The sequence below is a fragment of the Mya arenaria genome, chromosome 7 (genome assembly GCF_026914265.1).
Source record: "Mya arenaria isolate MELC-2E11 chromosome 7, ASM2691426v1".
Classification (NCBI taxonomy): Eukaryota; Metazoa; Mollusca; class Bivalvia; order Myida; family Myidae; genus Mya; species Mya arenaria.
Window position 1 is genome coordinate 46,581,466 of NC_069128.1, and position 15,192 is coordinate 46,596,657.

The 15,192-nt window shown below is 39.3% G+C and overlaps 2 protein-coding genes across 2 annotated transcripts in view; one reads left to right on the forward strand and one right to left on the reverse strand.

The window, feature by feature from the left end:
- Nucleotides 1–5,523: 5,523 nt before the first annotated feature.
- LOC128241188 (uncharacterized) lies at nucleotides 5,524–10,802 on the reverse strand. The gene is made up of 4 exons (XM_052958148.1): nucleotides 10,410–10,802; nucleotides 8,170–9,130; nucleotides 5,977–7,870; nucleotides 5,524–5,875 (listed from the first exon to the last, which is right to left on the reverse strand). Exons 1-4 carry the CDS (start codon nucleotides 10,800–10,802, stop codon nucleotides 5,524–5,526), a joined length of 3,600 nt encoding a protein of 1,199 aa, XP_052814108.1.
- A 1,608-nt stretch (nucleotides 10,803–12,410) lies between these two features.
- Nucleotides 12,411–15,192, forward strand: part of LOC128240821 (uncharacterized) — a 30,028-nt gene continuing 27,246 nt past the window's right edge. The window contains exon 1 of the mRNA XM_052957726.1: nucleotides 12,411–12,520. Within this exon, the coding sequence (XP_052813686.1) occupies nucleotides 12,444–12,520 (77 nt within the window). The 5' untranslated portion in view covers nucleotides 12,411–12,443. The remainder of the gene's footprint in view (nucleotides 12,521–15,192) is intronic.

Below are 15,192 nucleotides of genomic sequence, written 5' to 3' on the forward strand. Positions count from 1 at the left end.
TGAGCATGGAACACGGTATTTCTACCTCATGAGACCATAGTATATCACATTAAACCTTTTAGCATTCACCAATCATTTTTTAGCTTTCTGCTATCAAATACACGGTTACAATCTTGTTATCAGTTATTAATGATTTCCGTAAATGCATTTTTTAAGTAAGTAGTTGAAGGTTTATCAGTCAAAATTGATGTGAGTTATACATGTGTATGTTTTGATATTGAATACGAGTGTCACTTTAAGAAAACGATTGAAAACTATGGTACATTTGATGTAGGTCCAAGATATACGCCGGTTATTTCGTTGTACATTTGATGTATGTTGTGGCATATACGACAAAAATGAAATTTGAAAGGGTGCTAAAAAGCAGTAAGTGAAAAACGAGTTTCCTGAAACCCGAATTCAATGGAGGTTTAACTGGTATACAGTCGAATCTCGTTAGCTCGAACTCTCAGGGATCGGCGAGAATATATCGAGCCTCGGAAATTTCGAGCCAAGCGGGAATGTTAACATTTAGTATATAGAAATTGTTCCTTTACATCGAGTTCGACCCTACGATGAATTCGAGCCATGCGTGTTCGAGCCAATGGGTTCGACTGTATATGCGAATGACATCACACTTGTCTCACAATTTATCTGTATATAACCCTCTTAATGCCGAGAACCAGGTAAAGCAACAACTGGTACCGAATATTTTACATCGTTTGATGCGGCCGGGGTTTTGAACTCGGCTTTCACATGCTCAATTCTTATTTCACAAGTTTCACAAGTGGGATGAATCACGTTCGGCCTTCAGTCATCTGACAGAAGAAACGAGAAACGAGACACGAAACATAGCAGAGAAATGTTATGGCTTATAGCTAATGTTTTGTGTATTTTTCTAAAGAATGTGTTTTCATGTCGTTTGATCTCCTGACATAAAAACATTGTTGGGGTGATTCAGAGCCTATTAAGGAAATACTCGTAAAACCACCGTGTTTGCAACTTTGTACGTAAAAAACATTTTTCGGAACGCAAGTTTCCTTATTTGTATCGCTTGAAACCCCTTACAAGCATTGAAAATCTCATTTTTTACCAAAAGTGTACCATTTCAGACTGATAGTAGCTAAATGTTTCGAGAGTGCTAGTGTCCTACCACATTGCAGTTTTACAATTGTTTATATGTATCATAACTATTTATGAAGTGCTTCCCTTATGTTCAAACAGTTTTGCATCAGGAATGAACAGAGCCACTTGAAATGGCATACAGAAAACTCACCACTACATATATAGAAGGCGAAAATGATGTGCAACGTAAAACCCTATATAGCTAAGTGTTCTTTGAAGTGTTTAGCACTGATGTTACTTGCATAAAAGTATGTTTAAATTATATTCCTATGATCATTGTAAGTTTATTAACGTAGAAACAACAGTTTGTGTATCCTAACGAGCATTTACTAGAACAGTATATTTTCAACTATTTTCAAATTATGCCCAACGGGACAGAATTTTTCCCAAACAGAGGCTTATATTTAAAGTCTACTACTATCAGACATATTATTGTCTGAAACCTTATGACAAAGATGTGTTCAGCAATATATATTCCAACCTGTTTGTTCAAAGACATTTTTATGACCCGATACACATTTCTTAGTTTAACACTTACATGCAGACACACCAAGCGTTTGACGTTGTCTATAGGACGATTATAAATTAATTGCTAGATTTTAACGCCCCCGCTTATTTTCGCCGCCCCCTCATTTTTTGAACTCATTATTTCATTGAACTGGGGTCTGTCATAATTTGCGTAATGATCAGGTACTGTTCGGGAACGGCGTTGTTATCAAAGCAACCGGTATAGAAGTAAACACTCACATGTAAAACAAGAGACTTGTTAGGATGGTGTTCGTGGTTCGTCTATAAACACATGTATATGGTCCCCTTTTCAATAAGAAAGAACACGAACACATATCCCACAGTGAAAAAAGACATCTAAGAAAAATAGAAAATAAAAAAATGTTACACCCCGCCCCCATTTCTAAGAATGGTTTAAATCTAGCAATTAATTTATATTGGCCTTAAAGATAGCATGGGCCACTGACTGAAGTTTATGGATAAAGCAACGTTGTTCCCTGAATACCATTCTATAACCTCTGATAGAAATTGTATATAACATCGCTTTGTTCTTCGTAGACAAATGAAAACAAATTTGATAATTCATATGATGAACTTTCACTATAAACATTTTATTGAAAACTTTAAAAATCAATTGAATCGATGTGAACATATCGGTGTTCCATAGCTGAATGCCTTTCAATTCTTATGCGCACAAATTATTTTGCTAATAAACGCCACCTGGCGGGTATTACATTATAAACGAGGGAGAATAATTTTCTTCTAATTCGTTTTACCTAAATGTAGAAAATTATAAGTCCTGAACGTAAGCCCTTTATTTTATTTAACTTTTCATCATTACTCACTCATTATTCACGTTTTTAAAGAATGTATTATTTACAAAAAAAGTAAAACCCCGTTGGCTCGAACTCGCTTGGCTCGAATTCCTCTTTGGCTCGAACTAGATGTAAAGAATTGCTTTATACTGAAGGTTAACAATGCTGCTTGCCTCGAATTTTCCGAGGCTCAAGGTTATTTCGCTGGTCCCTGTGAGTTCGAGCCACAGGGTTCGACTGTATTTACATTTTCCTAAGGCTTCGAAAATTGGCTGCTGTATTTTTTTGATAAACCAAAGTCGACAATAATCTGAATACGGAAGTATCATGCAAGTTTTTTTTGACAATGCAGTTTGCATTAATCATGACCTTAAAATAACGTACTAGTCACTAGTAGTAAGTCGCAACAATATTTTAAAGTGACACTCTTATTCAAAACCAATACATACACTTGTAAAACAAACATAAATTTTGAGTGATAAAGTAATATAATGCATTTATGGAAATTATTAATTACTGATAACAAGATTGCAGCCGTGTATTTAAAAGCTGAACACGCAATTTTTTTAAATGATTGGTGAGTGCTAAAAGATTTAGTGCGATCTACTATCATCTCAAAAGATAGAAATACCGTGTTTTATGCACCTTTCTTTTAAATTATGTTCGGTATCCTTCATTAGAACCATTGTTTTTGACATGTATTCATTCTTTTTGGTATATTAAAACAATTGTATTTATTGTGGTAATTCTTTTTCTGGGAGTAAGAGTGCAGCTTTAAATACTTCTCGTCTTATCACGTGAGAAATGCACTCTTGAACATAATGAAATACTTGGAAACAATGAAAACCACTCCAACATTATGAGGACCTTAAACAAACACTTGTGTAAAGTCACGATAAAGTAACTTCAGAAATATGACGCGTATGAAAAATGAGACAGAATGTAAATTAAACCCTTTCGCATAAACCAATGCATAACAAAAATTATAAGTAAAGATATTTTATTGGGATGGAGACTTGACTTACCAGCAAGCTTGTCGGTCTTCCTTCTGTTCATTTCATGAGTTTTTCACTATCGAGCAAATTATTAATTTAAGTTTATCATAGAAGTGATAAGCATTTTAACTGCATTTCTGGTGATATAGTTAAACTCAAATTCCGATTTCGATCAGAAATTTAGATTTGATTATTTTTGTTTGAGTTCTATATAACATTTATCTTTAGCTTCTGAACTAAAAAGACAAATGATTTACATGATGTTTTATGATTAAAATGCTGCAGTAGTAGTGTAACAAAGATCATTAAAGCTGCACTCTCCAAGATTGAACGTTTTGCCAACTTTAAAAAAAAAATGCCTTTGAACGAGGAAATTTATGCGAAAAATCATGAAAGCTAGAGATATAAGACTGCTGAATAAAACACACAATCAGATTAAAGATTTCATACTTAAGTTCAAATATTGATGTTTTGCGCATTTCTCTTAAACCGTTTGTTACGCTTTAGCCATAAATCATTAATTTTCGAACGGAAATATGAAAATCTGTGATCTGATCTTTTGTCAGCATTGGTTTGCAGATATTTACGCAAAATTTGACTCATTTCAAGGCAAAAAAAAAAAAAAGTTGTTTAAACGGTAAATCTGTGAGAGTACAGTTTTTAAAGTGACATTATTATTCAAAATCAATACTTATACGACTCTTACATGTATAACAAGCATGAATTTTGACTGATAAACCTTTAACTACTTACTAAATAAAGCATTTATGGAAATTATTAATAACTGATAAGAAGATTGTAACCGTGTATTTAATAGCAGAAAGCGCAAACATGAGGTAGAAATAGTCTATTTAATGTTCATTTCTTTCAAATCAAACTCGGTAACATTCATAAGAACCATTGTTTTCGACATTTATTCATCCCTTTTGGAAAATTAAAACAACATTTTTAATATTGGTATATCTTATTCTGGAGCAATAGTGCATCTTTAAGACGTTGTGGATAAAAGTCCCACAAGGGGTACTTTCTCATGGCTTCTATAAATGGATGCTAGTAGTAACTTTTACCAAGGAAATTAAATGATTAAGAGTTATTCTATACACTATTAGAATTTGCCACAATCAAACTAAACAAAAGTACTATTTATATTAAAGCTGCAGTCTCACAGATTGAACGTTTTGACAACTTTTTTTTGTCTTCGAACGAGCCAATTTTAGCGAAAATCCATTGAAACCAGTGGTATGAGACTGCTGACAAAAAATAGATCGCAGATTTTTATATTTAGTTCAAAAGTTAATGTTTTATGCATTTATGCAGGGCCATAAAACATTTAGAGTAACGGTGAGTCTAACGGGGAGTTGAACTATGAGTGTGACGGCGAGGATAACGGTGGGTGTAACGGTGGGTGAAACGGTGAGTATAACGGTGTGTGTAACGGCGAGCATAACGGTGAGAGTGACAGAGAGTGTAACGGAGAGTGAAACGGTGATTATAACGGAGAGTGTAACGGTGAGTGTAACGGAGAATATAACGGAGAGTGTAAATGTGAGTGTAACGGAGGGTGTAACGGTGAGTGTAACGGAGAGTGAAACGGAGAGTTTAACGGTGAGTATAACGGTGAGTGTGACGGAGAGTGTAACGGAGAGTGTAACTGTATGTGTAACGGCGAGTATAACTGTGAGTGTAACGGTGAGTATAACGGCGAGTGTAACAGTCAGTATAACGGTGAAAGTAACGGTGAGTGTAACGGAGTGTGTAACTGTGAGTGTGACGGCGAGTGTAACGGAGAGTGTAACTGTGGGTGTAACAGTTAGTGTAACGGAGAGTGAAACGGAAGTGTAACTGTGAGTGTAACGGTGAGTGTAACGGTGGGTGTTAGAGTGAGTGTAACGAAGGGTGTAACGGTGGGTGTTACGGTGATGGTAACGTTTGATATAACGTTGAGTGTAACGGTGAGTGTAACGGAGAGAGTAACTTTGATTATAACTGTGAGTGAAACTCTGATTGTGACGGCGAGTGTTACGGAGAGTGTAACGGAGAGTGTAACTGTGAGTGTAACGGTGAGTGTAACAGTGGGTGTAATTTTGAGTGTATCGGTGAGTTTAACGGAAGTGTAACGGAAGTGCCACGGTGAGTGTAACGGTGGGTTTGACGGCGAGTGTAACGGCGAGTGTAACGGAGAGTGTAACTGTGAGTGTAACGGCGAGTGTAACGGGGAGTGTAACGGTGAGTATGACGGCGAGTGTAACGGAAATTGTAACTGTGAGTGTAACGGTAAGTGTAACGGTGAGTGTAACTGTGAGTGTAACAATGAGTGCAACGGTGGGTGTTAGAGCGAGTGTAACGGAGTGTGTAACGGTAATGGTAACGGTGGGTATAACGTTGAGTGTAACGGTGAGTGTAACGGATAGAGTAACTGTGAGTGTAACTGTGAGTGTAACTGTGAGTGTAACTCTGAGTTTGACGGCGAGTGTAATGAAGAGTGTAAGTGTAACTGTGAGTGTAACGGTGAGTGTAACTGTGGGTGTAACTGTGAATGTAACGGTGAGTGTAACGGAAGTGTCACTGTGAGTGTAACGGTGGGTGTTAGAGCGATTGTAACGGTGAGAGTAACAGTGGGTAGTAGGACGAGTGTAACGGTGAGTATGACTGCGAGTGTAACTGTGAGAGTAAAGCAGGGTGTTAGGGCGAGTGTAACGGTGTGTGTAACAGTGAGTGTAACGGCGAGCATAACGGTGAGAGTAACTGCGAGTATAACTGTGAGTTTGAAGGTGAGTGTAACGGTGAGTGTAACGGTGAGTGTAACGGTGAGTGATATTGTGAGTGTAACGGCGAGTATTACTGTGAGTGTATCGGTGAGTATAAATGTGAGTGAAACGGCGAGTGTAAGGGAGAATGTAACTGTGAGTGTGACGGTGAGTATACTTGTGAGTGTCACGGCGAGTGATACGGTGAGTGTAACGGCGAGTGCAACGGTGACTATAAGTGTGAGTGTGACAGTGAGTATAACGGTGAGTGTAACGGCGATTGTAACGGTGAGTGAAACGGCGAGTGTAACAATGAGTATAACTGTGAGTGTAACGGTGAGTATAACGGTGAGTGTAACGGTGGGTATAAGGGCGGGCGTAACGGTAAGTGTAACGCAGGGTGTAACGGTGAGTGTAACGGTGAGTGTAACTGTCAGTGTGACGGCGAGTGTAACGTTGAGGGTAACGGTTGGTGTAACGGTTTGTGTTACAATGGGTGTAACGGTGAGTGTGACGTCGAGTGTAACTGTGAGTGTAATACTGAATGTAACGGTGAGAGTAACGGTGGGTGTAACGTTGAGTGTGACGGCGTGTGTAACGGCGAGTGTAACAGAGAGTGTAACGGAGTGTATAACGGAGAGTGTAGTGGTGAGTGTAACGGTGAGTGTAACGGTAGGTGTTAGGGCGAATGTAACGGTGAGTGTAACATTCAGTGTGACTGCAAGTGTAACTGTGAGATTAACGGTGTGTGTTAGTGCGAATGTAACGGTGGGTGTAACGTTTAGTGTAACGGTGGGTGTAAGGGCGATTGTGACGGCGAGTGTAACGGAGAGTGTAACGGAGACTGTAACTGTTAGTGTAACGGTGAGTATAACTGTATGTGTAACGGCGAGTATAGCTGTAAGTGTAACGGCGAGTATAATAGTGTGTGTAACGGTGAGTATAACATTAAGTGTAAAGGTGTGTGTAACGGTGAGAATAACGGTCAGTGTAACGGTGGGTGTAACGGTGCGTGTAACGGTGAGTGTAACCGTGAGTGTAACCGTGAGTGTAATGGCGAGTATAAGTGTGAGTGTGACGAGGAGTACAACGGTGAGTGTAACAGTCAGTATAACTGTGCGTGTAACGGTGAATGTAACAGTGAGCATAACGGTGAGTGTAACAGTGAGCATAACGGTGAGAGTAACGGTACGGGTAACGTTGAGTATAACGGTGAGTATAACTGTTAGTGTAACGGTGAGGGTAAAGACGAGCATTACTATGAGTGTAACCGTGAGTGTAACGGTGAGTGTAACGGTGAGTATAACGCTGAGTATAACGGTGAGTGTAACAGTATGTGTAATGGTGAGTGTAACGGAATGAGTAACTGTGAATGTGATGGCGAGTGTGACGGCGAGTGTAACGGAGAGTGTAACTGTGAGTGTGACGGCGAGTGTAACGGGGAGTGTAACGGAAATTGTAACTGTGAGTGTAACGGTAAGTGTTACGGTGAGCGTAACAGTGGGTGTTAGAGCGAGTTTTACGGAGGGTGAAACGGAGGGTGTAACGTTGAATGTAACGGTGAGTGTAACGGAGAGTGTAACTGTAAGTGTAACTTTGAGTGTGACTCTGAGTGTGACGGGGAGTGTAACGGAGAGTGTAACGGAGAGTATAACAGTGAGTGTAACTGTGAGTGTAACGGTGAGTGTAACTATGGGTGTAACTGTGAGTGTAACGGAAGTGTCACGGTGAGTGTAACGGTGGGTGTTAGAGCGATTGTAACGGTGAGAGTAACGGTGGGTAGTAGGACGAGTGTAACGGTGAGTGTGACGGCGAGTGTAACTGTGAGAGTAACGCAGGGTGTAAGGGCGAGTGTAACGGTGCGTGTAACGGTGAGTGTAACGGCTAGCTTAACGGTGAGAGTAACGATAAGTATAACGGTGAGTGTAACTGCGAGTATAACTGTGAGCTTGAAGGTGAGTGTAACGGTGAGTGATATTGTGAGTGTAACTGTGATGTTACCGGCGAGTACTAGTTTGAGTGTATCGGTGAGTATAAATGTGAGTGAAACGGCGAGTGTAAGGGAGAATGTAACTGTGCGTGTGACGGTGAGTATAACTGTGAGTGTCACGGCGAGTGTAACGGTGAGTGTAACGGCGAGTGTAAAAACGAGTATAACGGTGAGTGTAACGGTGGGTTTAAGGGCGGGCGTAACGGTGAGTGTAACGCAGGGTGTGACGTTGAGTGTAACGGTGGGTGTTAGGGCGAGTGTAACGGTCAGTGTGACGGCGAGTGTAACTGTGAGATTAACGGTGGGTGTTAGGGCAAATGTAACGGTGGGTGTTACGTTAAGTGTAACGGTGGGTGTTAGGGCGAGGGTAACGGTGAGTGTAACGGTTGGTGTTAGGGCGAGTATAACGTTGAGTGTAACGGTAAGTGTAACGGTGAGTATAACGGAGAGTGTAACTCTGAGTGTAACTATGAGTGTGACGGCGAGTTTAACGGAGAGTGTAACGGTGGGTATTAGGGCGAGGGTAACGGTGAGTGTAACGGTGGGTGTTAGGGCGAGTTTAGCGTTAAGTGTAACGGTTAGTGTAACGGTGAATGTAACGGAAAGTTTAACTGTGAGTGTAACGGTGAGTGTAACTGTGAGTGTAACTGTGAGTGTAACTGTGAGTGTAACGGTGAGTGTAACGGAAGTGTCACGGTGAGTGCAACGGTGGGTGTAAGAGCGAGTGTAACGGTGAGAGTAACGGTTGGAAGTAGGACGAGTGTAACGGTGAGTGTGACGGCGAGTGTAACGGTGATTGTAACCGCGAGTGTAACGGCGAGGATAAGTGTTAGTTTGACGGTGAGTATAACGGTGAGTGTAACGGCGAGTGTAACTGTGAGTATAACTGTATGTGTAACGGCGAGTATAACTGTAAGTGTAACGGCGAGTATAACTGTAAGTGTAACGGCGAGTATAATGGTGAGTGTAATGCTGAGTATAATGGTGAGTGTAACGGTGAGTGTAACAGTGAGTGTAACGGGGAGTATAACTGTGAGTATAACTGTATGTGTAACGGCGAGTATAACTGTAAGTGTAACGGCGAGTATAACTGTAAGTGTAACGGCGAGTATAATGGTGAGTGTAACGCTGAGAATAATGGTGAGTGTAACGGTGAGTGTAACAGTGAGTGTAACGGGGAATATAATGGTGAGTGTAACGGCGAGTATAATGGTGAGTGTAACGGCGAGTATAATGGTGAGTGTAACGGCGAGTGTAACGGTTAGTATAACATTGAGTGTAACTGTGTGTGTAACGGTGAGTGAACGGATAGTGTAACGGGGAGTATAACGGTCAGTGTAACGTTGGGTGTAACGGTGCGTGTAACGGTGAGTGAACGGATAGTTTAACGGTGAGTGTAACCGCGAGTGTAACGGCGAGGATAAGTGTTAGTGTGACGAGGAGTATAACGGTGAGTGTTACGGTCAGTATAACTGTGAGTGTAACGGTGAGTGTAACGGTGAGTATAACGTTGAGTGGAACGGTGAGTATAACTGTTAGTGTAACGATGAGGGTAAAGACGAGCATAATGGTGAGTATAACGGTGAGTTTAACGGCGAGTATAACGGTGAGTGTAACGGTGATTGTAACGGTGAGTGTAACGGTGAGTGTAACGGTGAGTGTAACGGCGAGTATAACGGTGAGTGTAACGGCGAGTATTACGGTGAGTGTAAGGGCGAGTATAACGGTGAGTGTAACTGTGAGTGTAACGGTGAGTGTAACGGCGAGTATAACGGTGAGTGTAACGGTGAGTGTAACGGCGAGTGTAACGGCGAGTGTAACGGTGAGTGTAACGGTGAGTGTAACGGTGAGTGAAACGGTGAGTGTACGGAGAGTGTAACGGTGAGTGTAACGGTGTATATAACGGTGAGTTTTAGGGCGAGTATAACGGTGAGTATAACGGTGAGTGTAAGGGCAAGTATAACGGTGAGTGTAACTGTGAGTGTAACGGTGAGTGTAACGGCGAGAATAACGGTGAATGTAACGGTGAGTGTAACGGCGAGTGAAACGGCGAGTGTAACGGTGAGTGTAACGGCGAGTGAAACGTTGTGTGTACGGAGAGTGTAACGGTGAGTATAACGGTGCATATAACGGTGAGTTTTAGGGCGAGGTTAACGGTGAGTGTAACGGTGAGTGTAACGGCGAGTATAACGGTGAGTGTAAAGGCGAGTATAACGGTGAGTGTAACGGCGAGTGTAACGGTGAGTGTAACGGTGAGTGTAACTGTGAGTATAACGGTGAGTGTAACGGCGAGGGTAACGTTGAGTATAACGGTGAGTGTAACTGGGAGTATAACGGTGAGTGTAACGGCGAGAATAACGGTGAGTGTTACTGTGGGTGTAACGGTGAGTGTAACGGTGAGTGTAACGGCGAGTGAAACGGCGAGTGTAACGGTGAGTGTAACGGTGCATATATCGGTGAGCTTTAGGGCGAGGGTAACGGTGAGTGTAACTGTGGTTGTTACGATGGGTGTTACGGTGGGTGTTAGGGCGAGCGTAACGGTGAGTGTAACGGTGGGCGTTAAGGCGAGTGTAACGATGAGTGTAACGTTGAGTATAACGGTAGATGTAAGGGTGAATGGGGCATTGCATCTAACTGTAAACATGTTGCAAAAACGTGCTGGTTGAATATGGTCAGGAAATATCGAACAATATTTAAATCAGTGTGCATTGATGCATGCATACTGCACATATGTTTAAAAAGTAACGTTTTAGTACCGAAAGTATAATTTATTTGTTTGTGCATCGTAAAGGTTTCAGTAAAAAAAACTTGAAGAATACTATTTATCAAACATATCAAAACAGTGTGTAGAAAAAGGTGTTTTTACCCAATTTGTAAAAAAAACAAACATCAACATATATCTTTCTCTTAATGGAATATGCAAGAACATGCCCTTAAAAGGAAAGACTGTCAGAGATGAGGAAAATAATGTGCCCATGCGTCTGTATCTGCAACCGTAGTTTAACGATAATGGCTATTATAAGGAAATAACAAGTTATGTGTATGCATATCTTAAACAATAAATTACCTTGTACGTGACAAATTTTGAATGCCCTGCTAAAATCAACAAAAACTACAGGGAAGAGCATAAAACTCAGATATAAACCCTGTTTAAAGCTGCACTTTCACAGAAAAACGTTTCGACAACTTTCTTTTATTTTTTGTCTTGGAACGAGCCAATCTTTGCGAAAATCCATAGAAACCAGTGACATAAGACTGCTGACAAAAATATTGATCGCAGATTTTCATATTTAAGTTAAAAAATAGTGTTTTAATCAATAAAACGTTAATTTTCGAACGGAAAAATGAAAATCTTCGAACTTGTTTTTTTGTCAGCAATCTTATATCATTGTTTTGCAGATATTTACGCAAACATTTGCTCTTTTCAAGACAAAAAAAAACAATAAAAAAAGTTGTAAAAATGGTATATCTGTGAGAGTGCAGCTATAAAGGCAAGAGGTTAGAGTTCTAAATACACTGAACGAGGGACACAGACGCACAGACACCTCAAACAGGTCGCACACACATGAAAAAAAAATCAAACAATCAAGATAAACGCCTTTAAAGGATTATGTGCACACAAAGAATTCTAGGGCCTCTGCGTTGTTTAACCAGGGCACATGATTATGAACAGCTTCAAGTCCGATTCATAACCTGGACAAGAAATTGTTCGTACACAGGAGCCAAAGTCCCAAAGGCCACAAAAGTATTAGCCACAGGAACGCATTCCAGCCGACTAAAAATGAATAATGAATAATAGAAAACTTTGAAATATAACATTCGGAAAATGTGACGTCCCTCAGTGTTATAAGAGTCTCACCATAAGAAATAAAAACAGGTTTGATATTATGAATTCCCCAATATGGCTTGATAAGGAATAGTTAGATTATTACCTGAAGTTAAATCTTAGTGATAAAGCGTGGGTGGTGTGAGTGTAGCGAATAAGCCTTTCTTAATCATTAAGATAATACTTCCGAGCATAATACTGATTTCGAATAATCAATCCCATTGGCTGACACATTGTTTACGTAAAATCTGTCGCAGGAAGTGTGTATCGGATGAGTGGCAGTAGGCGGACTTTTTTAAACACCAGCGTCCTGTTTAACATCTTGATGATTACGCCTACTACTTGATAATACCGAATCTGCTATTTCATTGGCTAAAACACAGGTTGATTTCTAACCAACCGGTATAAACATTGTCTAACATTCTAGTCCGCTCGAACATTTGATGCCAGGACTTAATCATGAACACTTCGAGTTATGCTTTATTTGTTTGCATAATTATTTCAAGTCTGGACTTTGTGACAGCATTACACGGACCGTATGTTATATATTTTACTTTCTATTTTTTTCTTTCTTAATCTAGTTACCCATTACAATTAATTTCATACAAATAGTTGTATGTATTTAGTCTATATACAAAATCTTTGCTTATAAGCCATTTTGCTTTACACGAGATAAATAAAAAATAGACACATAGAAGTAGGCAATATTAAATTACATATTACCTCACAATCATAGGCATCGTAAACTACGCGTTTAAATTTATGTAGGAACACAACGCCTTTTGTAGTTATAAACGAATGCAATAACTGTTTGTTTTTTTGGATATGTTGTATTCTTCTTTTATGCCTAAAGTTTAAATATGTCCGGTGGGAAAATGTTTATTTACCTGTGTACCTAATTCTTGAGTTCAAGAAAATCAGGTCTGTTCAATAAAATTTTGAAAAAAAAATATAATTGAAGCAATTAAGTGAAATTGATTAATGTAAAACACATTTATTTAATGTTTTCTGGTGGTAATTAGTGATTTATCAGTGAAATAAAATTTACATTTTCACCGTTTGGAACGGTGAAAAAATGAAAATATCAAATTGATATTTTAATGTTTTGAGAATTTAAACCTTTCTCAGTTCCAAATCAAACTGTTTATACATACATACTATTCATTCAGATTTAAATGTTACAACTTCAATGCCATGAGACATAACACATAAATAACAAATCGTTTTAAGCTTTTACATGGCAATTTCCACTTTTCATGGCGCCGGGTGCCCTTGGATCCGCTAATGAAGAGCATATAAATAACGTCTACATATTTCGAAAAATGAGCAGTACAATGTTTTAAAGATATCGTAACGGTTTTTGAAATGCTCACATATCAAAAGGACCAGACATAAGATTATACAACTGCAAGACAAAATACAAAATGTCACAGTGTAACGAAAAACGGATATCGTTTTCTCCCACCACAGATAAGTAGATCCATTAATTAAACCATGCTAGAAATTCTAATCTTGCCCACGGGCGAAGATAAAATGTCAGTATGGAACTTCTTTTTATGGTCACCACATTGTTATTACCTCCCTTGTTGAAGACTGTCGTCTGTAGCTCATCATGGAAACCTTGTCTTGTGGCAATATTTAGAACGCTAGTTAATTATTTCTCGCTTCAAATGTCACCAGAAAACAGTTTTCACCCACTTTCAAAAAATAATGCTTTACCCTTCTTAGAACTATTTAAAGACCGATCAGACCATTTACATACTCTGAATCACTGCGCGAATATCCATGACAACCACGAATTATCGCATATCCGTACGCAACTATTTTCACTAAGCACAAAAGAGTTCGAGCAAAAAAATACATTTTTTTTAACTGAGGTGGGAAAAAGCATCTACCATAGCCGCTCGTGTAAGACAGGTTCATCCCGACACTCGCACAGGGTCGGAATGAACCTATCTTACACTTTCGGCCATGGGAGATACTTATGATGTTCAACGCATTGAACGTGAAATACTGATGTACCAAATCGCTTACGACACATGTATCTTTCGAAGACAAGTCTTTGCGTCATCTTCCCAATTCGAAAACTTACTAGGTTTGTCTGCCATATAAATACCAGTTTATTCAAAAATAGCGTCATTAGATCTGCCTGTACTAATCACGTGACGTTCACATGCCAAATATACATACAATCAACTGGGAAACCATTATGCGCAAATTTTAAACGGGTCAACTCAGCTGAGATAGCAACAAGATATCCTTTTAATCATGTAAAGTGATGCATTATCGGCCTCATATTAGATCGTATCGACAGTTCTGGGCTTGTTTTGAGGAAATACTGTATTTGCCGATTTCGGATCCATCTGGTGTCTAGTCCTTTTAACGACCCGTTGATATGCCTGTGTCCGTTTCTTTCTCCACTCTGGAATGCGATATACATGATACTTGAATGGTTCAATGTCGATACCAGAAACTGTATTGCTAACCACAAACCCAACGCCAAAATCAAACAAGGTGTCATGCTACTTAGAACACTATGCTCGTCACTCTATATAATCAGGCGTTTAAACATTATATATGAGATGTAATGGACACGTTTATTTAAGGAATAAATTGCGGGATTGATGTCATTATTGGGGTATGAACGCAACTGGGCTGGTCAAAGTGTGTGGAGTCCGAGGGACTCCACGCGTACTTAGAACCGCCCAATTGCGTTCATATCCCCGATAATGACATCAATCCCGCAATTCATTACTTATATTTACACCAATAGTTCCTTATTTCATTCAAGAATTGTTAAAAAAATACTTCATTTCATTAAAGAAAACCTTTCATTAATCCTTTCTTACCCATGTTGTAAATAGAACGACCCGGCTGAAACCGGGAACAATTTTCCAAATGACGTCACAATAACGCGGGAAAAGATCAACCACCTGAAATCACTTTTAAACGTAAAATTTAAACATTAACAACAATAAATTTTAAATATAATAAATTAACACTTTCTAAAATGTTGATTTATATAGTATGGGACCTGCTGACACGATACAAACAGTAACAAGATCAAAAGTTTTCATGTATATTGTTATGCGATGAATTGCGATCCGAACATATCCGAAGATGTTGCGTTGATGAACGCAATTGCCGAAAGGCAGTTCATTTAAGGAATGGAAGTTGAGGTGTAAAAATTAATCCATTCAAGCCGATG